This window comes from Enoplosus armatus, chromosome 20, assembly GCF_043641665.1.
Source record: "Enoplosus armatus isolate fEnoArm2 chromosome 20, fEnoArm2.hap1, whole genome shotgun sequence".
NCBI classification, from domain to species: Eukaryota; Metazoa; Chordata; class Actinopteri; order Centrarchiformes; family Enoplosidae; genus Enoplosus; species Enoplosus armatus.
Window position 1 is genome coordinate 1684947 of NC_092199.1, and position 6697 is coordinate 1691643.

Below are 6697 nucleotides of genomic sequence, written 5' to 3' on the forward strand. Positions count from 1 at the left end.
AGGCAGTTTAATTTCGATTAACACGTGCTTTATGTTAAAATATGTACAACAAAAAGAAACAAGAAGAATATAATAAAATAAAGTATACCAAGTTACTTTTGGTCATTAATTGTTTTAAAAGTTCGGTTGTCCACATTAAAAATCTTAAAATGAACTTTTAATATGATGAATTTAGTGTATCTATATATTTATGTCGATCTTACGAGCCAGTTCAAGAACATGAGATCAGTATGTATGATATTTCTGTGCTATAAAAACATTTGTACATTTGTTTTGTCTGTTTGCAATACTGTTAGAAAGATGAACTGGATAAAGCTCAGAATTTGTTAGTGGGTTGGACTCGTGGCTGTTTGCTGCCATCTAGTGTTCACAGCGGGGAACTACCGCAAATGAAGTTAAACAGAGTGTATCATCAGGAGTGTTCACTGCCCTCTCGTGGTCACAGTGTAGAACTACAACATAATTAATTCGTCAAGACAGCGTCAATGCAGACATGAGAGCATACTACCATTTCCGCTACAGTGACCAAACTAAGTAAATTATCATGTTAATTGTTGGTGAGGATTATTTACACAGTGAGCACAATTAGCCATCATCTAAAAGAAAACAAAAAATGATCAAATAACTGAGTATTTAGAAATTATATAGAAAATAAAACTAATGATAATACGTAGAGTTGTTTTAGAATATGTGTTAATACACAATAAATCGATTTGAGATTATATCAAGTAAATGTTCAAGATCTTACGTTAATTACACTAATTATATTTCCTCTTTAAATGTTACAGCTTCTCTACAGCCAGATATCGAGTACTTGCCTTTGGGAAATGAGGTAGAGTTCATTTGGTACGTTTTGGTTATTTTCAGTAAATCGGCTCCAACATGAAATAAGGTTAAATACAGGGACAAAAATGCTAAAATACTTTATTTTAAAATAAGAAAAGCAGAGTAAGCAGGGGAAAAAATGGTAAGAATAGATTGTTAATATAGATGCAACACTTTTACCTTAAGAATATTGATAATCAGCACAAACATCTGTATGATTATTACATTGATCATTTCTAGTAGTACGTTTATGAACGCTTCAGTTTGGCCGGAAGTCGTAGTATCCTGTTATGTCTGCATTAACGCTAACTTGACGAATGTGCTGCAGTTCTCTTCTATGGCCACTGGAGGGCAGTGAACAACCGTTATTCCTCATACCGCTTAGTTTTTGTGCTTTAGTCAAACAAACTCGCAGCCGTCATTTCACACTCGAAGCAGACGTAACTAATTAATGGACGGCACGTAATTTAATAAAAGAATTTGATGATTTAATAAAGGTCTATCTTTAATGGAATGTTTGGACTTTTCCAGATCTCAATCCTTCAGTTTTTGTCCCTGCCCAGACACCGTCCTTCCTGGTGTGGGTGTGGACACTTGCACAGATGACTACACAAATAATGGAGGTGAAGCTTCACTAATCTGCTTCATACAAGTTAGAAAATAGTTTAAAATCGGACCAGGTTCACATTTACCTCCTGGTTGTAGCTGGGATGCTGTGTCAGAATGGGAAATCTTTTTGGAAAAAAGAAACAGACCCGAGTGACAGAACAAGACAAAGCGGTTTTGGTAAGTGTAACCTGCTAGCTGACAGTAGCTAGCTAACTAAACTGTTAATATTAGGCTCACTATGCGTTCTGCTCTGTAACGAGCAATTCACGCCAAACTGCTTTGAAAAATGTGGTCATTTAACACCTTTGCTTATCAGTAATCGTAGACACCCACCTTATACAACAAAACGTCATAATTTTAGTACTTTTAAAGATACTCTTCAATTCGGCATTAATGTTTTTCAAAAAATCAAATGTTAGATTTTGGTGTGTAGGCTAACTTAACGTTAATCACCTGATTCTGCCTTCATATTGTACGATTGAGAACCAGAGTTTTAAAAGTTGAGACATTAACTAGTGTAATCAAAGTGGTGCCGATTCCATCCCAGCAGCCTAACGTTAGTCTGTTCTTGCTATTTTAGTAAAATGTTGTCCGACAGGTGTTTTACGGCGTGTGTATGTTTGACTGCAAATATTCAGATTGAAGTTACTGTAGAGTTTGACAGAACAGCAGGTGGGCTACACATACACTGTGTCGTGGCACTGACAGCTACAATATCTAAGTCCATGTAGGTCGCAATGAGAAGATGTTGTATGATCTGAATGAATTCGTGTCTTTAATATCAGCTCTGGACATACTCATGTCTCTGTTTTCTCTTTGCAGCAACTGAAACAGCAAAGAGATAAGCTGAGGCAGTATCAGAAGAGGATCAACCTGCAGCTGGAGAAGGAGAGATTTTTAGCCAAACAGCTGCTGAAAGATGGCAAAAAAGAGTGAGTATACAAAAAGATGACAGTGAACGAGTGGAAACAGAGGACTAGACCAACACATCACTTCTTCTGACCTGTTTTGGGGAGAATAAAGTTCTAGTGGGATTCCTTATTCATATTAGAAACAGTTTATAAGTATTCAGGAGCCAAGATAACAGACAAAAAAGGTCAGTGAGCATTCTCACTTTATTTAGACATTAGCAGAAAAATGATAGGCAGGGTTTCATAAAATCAAGAAGATATAAAATATATTTTTTTTCTGGGGAATATTCTCTGAAATCAGGTCGTGGTTCTTTTCTTCAGAGTGATTCTAATTTTACTGTCTTTGGGATTGAAACAGGAAAGCACTCCTCTTGCTGAAAAAGAAGCGCTACCAGGATCAACTCCTAGACAAGACGGAGAACCAGATCGGGAACCTGGAGCGCATGGTGAGGGACGGGACGACTTGACTGACACTTGGGGAGTAGCAGCAACACTGAAGTGAAACTAACAGTATTCTGCTTATTTTAGGTCCAAGACCTGGAGTTTGCCCAGATTGAAAGGAAAGTTATCGATGGGCTGAAAGTTGGAAATGAATGTCTGAAAAAAATGCACGAGGTAGGCGGTGAGAAGTGTCCCCGAAATGTGTTTGAAAAGATGTAATTTCATGTCTGATGCGTTATTGATGACTCTGTCTGCCTCGTTAGGTGATGTCTGTTGAAGAAGTAGAACGGATTATGGATGAAACCCAAGATGCAATTGAGTACCAAAGGGTAAGATGTCAGAAATCCAGACAGTTCAGTTTTGGGCCGAATCTCTCCATAGAACAGACACAAGTTCTCGCTAACTTCTGAAGTCTGGTCTACAATATAAAGCTGTTTGTTCACTGAGAGCTTGTTGTCTCTCCACAGCAAATAGACGAGATGCTGGCTGGCTCTTTATCACAAGAGGATGAAGATGCTGTTCTGGCTGAGCTGGAGGCCATAACTCAGGTTCAGTATCACCGTCAGCATGTTGACACTTGTTTAAGCTCAGGCTCCAAAGTTCTGCTTTTATTTAGTCCATCACGTAGGTATTTGAAACTGAAACTGACGCCCATCATTTTCCTGATCATGTCTCGTCTCTGATCTGTTTCCACTCCGTCCTCTAAACTCTCTCTCAGGGAGACGTTGAGCTTCCTGAAGTTCCTGCAGACGAGCTGCCGGAAGTCCCAGCAGCCACAGAGGAGAAACCAGGTTTGTTCTGTCACTGGCCTTTTCTGTGTCTGAACCTCCCGTCCGACTTCAGCTGTGACAAAACACCAAACAGCCTCTTTGCTTTCTGATATGTGATCTCGCAAATTTATCCATAGTATTGTATTTTATAGTGTTGACGCTATTAAGGGGGGTGGTGATTATCCCCAATCATTTGTCCTGGAGGCCTCTGTTTGAAAAGCTTAGGGGGGCAGCTGTGTGCAGGAGGGTTGTTATAACTTGAGAAGCGGGTCTCGATACTCCACCCTGATGCCTGATGTCTCTGAATCTGGTGTTGTTTCAGAGAGGGATCGTCCCAGAAAGAAGCCAGAGCGAGAGCTGCTTGCTGCGTAGCGAACGTCTGCTGGACCTTCTCCACAACACTCCTAAACACAAACATACAACCACACAAACGTTTGCTGGAGAACTGGTTCTCCTTCAGAGGCCTGCGATGAAGTGACAGCAGCCTCTCTCAGATACTGGGCTTCCTCCATCCCACCCAGCCGCTGTTGGTCCTCGTCTGCTGCAGGTGGACGCGTGAAGGCAGTCGGGACTGGTTCACTGCGGTGCCCTCCTCATTGGACAAATGCTGAGTTAAACCACGATGACCTGTGACGCAGATACTTGTGCCTAACCTTTGTTTGATTTCAGTTCTTTCTGTATGTTCACCACTGATTCATTTTACACACACTGACTTCACTTAAATGCTTGTATGTATTTCTCTTGTCATTCATCAACTTTTTATCGTGTTTTTGTTGTATTTGTCCAGGTGTCTTTGAGATTTCTGCCTCCACGTCAGAACAATGGAGTTCAGTGGAATTTCATTTTTGAGGCTCAAAGAACTGAAAAGTGTCTTTCTTTTTAGAAGACAAAACCGTTTTTATTGGGTCTACTTTCCAAATCAGAGAAAAAATCAGAAACCAAACAGGGAGAAATGTATATTTCATCTTTTGGTTTCATGATGGCGCCCCCTATCTTTGCATACATTTGTCAGAATGTCGTCAGTTCTCAGTCTAAGTAGATGGAGACCTTTTTTTTTTTTTTTTTTTTCTGGCTTTTAGTAATAAAAAAACTATTCACAATCAGTTCAAAACACTGACATTATTTTTAACTGCAAAAGGAGCTAAATGCGGTTTCAGTCGGACTTCTGGGCAAATAAAACCAAAACTATCTGCATTTCCAGACAACAGCAGGACTGAGTGATGAAATGTTGTTCTTGCTGTTTCAGTTCTCGTCACGATGAAAACGTAACCCGCGCTCTGCAGTCTTTGGCGTTATCTTCTCACAGGCCTCGTCTGCTTTCATACGAGTTATTTGACCCACCCTGTAACTTTTCTAAACTACCGAAACATTTGCATAAGCATCTGTTTCGCAGAATATTCTCTCAGTCTGACCCCTTTTCAAGCAGCTTAACAGATCTAATTCTCTGCTCCCCTTGTGGATTAGTTCAGTGTCATTGGAGAAAGGTCTAATCGTATCGTCTGTGGGCTTACCTATGAAGCCCAGACAACAGTTGTTAATCTCTTCATGGTAAGAACTTGACAGAACCTGGATCGTTACCCACTGAATACTATCAACGCAGGGGCCTGTAATTATTTTACATCACGCTCAGACTCGCTTGTATAGATCGGTGTTGCAGGAAGAAGGATGGCCTACATTCGTGAGGCTTAAGCTTGTGCATCTTTGAAGATCTATAACTAATCTGTAAACCAGTTAATCTTGCACACAGAAAACACCCGATGACTAACACTGTCAGGCTGCAGACGTCATTTCATCGGCATCAAACTGCTCGTCTTAAAGTTGGAAATGTTACCTCTCTCTGTACACTGCTTTTACAATAAAAGTGTTTTTTTATTGTGGTACTCTGTGTTGCCACGCTGCCGGCCACAGTTCAGACTTTCCATGACTGAACACAAGGTGGCGACAAATATTTTCTGAAGCTGTCCGTGTGGAGAGCAGGTGACTTTGATTGTCCCCCCCGAGCACAAAGCAGCTCCATAAAGAAACTCTTTTCCCAGTTTGGTGTGGTGGAACTGGACACTGGTCACCGACATCAGTGTCGGACCTCACTGATGCTGTTGTGTCTGAATGGGATCAAATCTCTGCATCTGGCTCAACATCTGGTGGAAAGACTGAAGCCAGACGACTGCAGGCTGATGGAGCAGCACATCATGAGTATATGGGTGTCATTTTCTACCATCTGTAAAAGCTAGATTCTGTTTACAAATACAGAAGGTTAGATTTAAACAAGTGTCTCCGATGAAAACGCTGACCTTCAGTTTGTTCTCTTCACTATTGTTATAAAGGTGATCTCAACTGTTTCTACAGGACAAAAGCATCAGCTCGACCTTTGCAGAATAAAAGAAAGACATGAAATGTTCCTATCTATATCCTTGAAGTATTTTCATTAAACAAAGCCAGTGTATTGACGTTCCATCATTCAGGCCTTTTGTGAGCCTGAAATAGCCTGAATTGGTGTCTTTGTCAAGTTACTGAAAGCCACTTCACAGTGCTGTACTCTTTTTGAATGGAGCGGCTCCATCCTGCAGCTGACTGTGCACTACAAGCCCATCAGTGCCGTGTGGGAGTGGGCAGCTCAGAGACAGGAACCTGAATGTCAGAGCGCCGCGCTGATGAATCACGCACGTGGATCTGAAGCAGAGAGAAAGGCTGAGAGGACGATGGTGAGTAGGACGTACATGAAGGAGAGATCAAATGCTGCTGAATGGATGCTTCAGGTATGTAGGTGTGTGTGTGTGTGTGTGTCCTGCCCACCCAGAGTCTTGCCTACCTGACTACACCTCCACCATGTACTGAATATACACACGGGTCCAAGTCACATCTCACATCATTGTTAATGTTAATATCACAGTCATGTAAAGTCTCCTGCAGGACAAGTCCAAGTCACACGACAAGTGGAAGCCTTTCAGGTCTACAAGTGCTGACTTTTCACTGGATACCAGAATGTTTCAGGTCCGGGGCACTCTGGTGTGACCTTCAACCAGGACTCTTGTTGCTGTCATCTGACAACTTTCAGCTGTCAAATAAAGGCATAAAAACCAACAAAACGTGATTCAAATATGTCTCACGTCAAGTTTCAAGTAACTGCTTCTGTCCAAAGGT

General features: G+C 41.1%; 1 protein-coding gene across 2 annotated transcripts; it reads left to right on the top strand.

The window, feature by feature from the left end:
* The first annotated feature begins 1424 nt into the window (after positions 1–1424).
* chmp6b (charged multivesicular body protein 6b) lies at positions 1425–5950 on the top strand. 2 transcript variants are annotated; one of them, XM_070926843.1, is made up of 8 exons: positions 1425–1611; positions 2257–2366; positions 2704–2791; positions 2874–2960; positions 3050–3115; positions 3254–3334; positions 3505–3577; positions 3879–5950. In XM_070926843.1, exons 1-8 carry the CDS (start codon positions 1549–1551, stop codon positions 3926–3928), a joined length of 618 nt encoding a protein of 205 aa, XP_070782944.1. In that variant the 5' UTR covers positions 1425–1548; the 3' UTR covers positions 3929–5950. The 2 variants fall into 2 exon arrangements, with proteins under 2 accessions (XP_070782944.1, XP_070782945.1); XM_070926844.1 differs by having other exon boundaries at positions 3505–3575; positions 3871–5950.
* The last annotated feature ends 747 nt before the right edge of the window (positions 5951–6697 follow it).

What these genes read in the sequence shown, in the direction of transcription:
- chmp6b (XM_070926844.1), top strand. Translation starts at nt 1,549, where the DNA reads ATGGGAAATCTTTTTGGAAAAAAGAAACAGACCCGAGTGACAGAACAA. An exon ending in ATGCAATTGAGTACCAAAGG is followed by an intron (nt 3,116 to 3,253) that starts GTAAGATGTCAG and finishes GTCTCTCCACAG; the next exon opens with CAAATAGACGAGATGCTGGC. An exon ending in GCAGCCACAGAGGAGAAACC is followed by an intron (nt 3,576 to 3,870) that starts AGGTTTGTTCTG and finishes TGAATCTGGTGT; the next exon opens with TGTTTCAGAGAGGGATCGTC.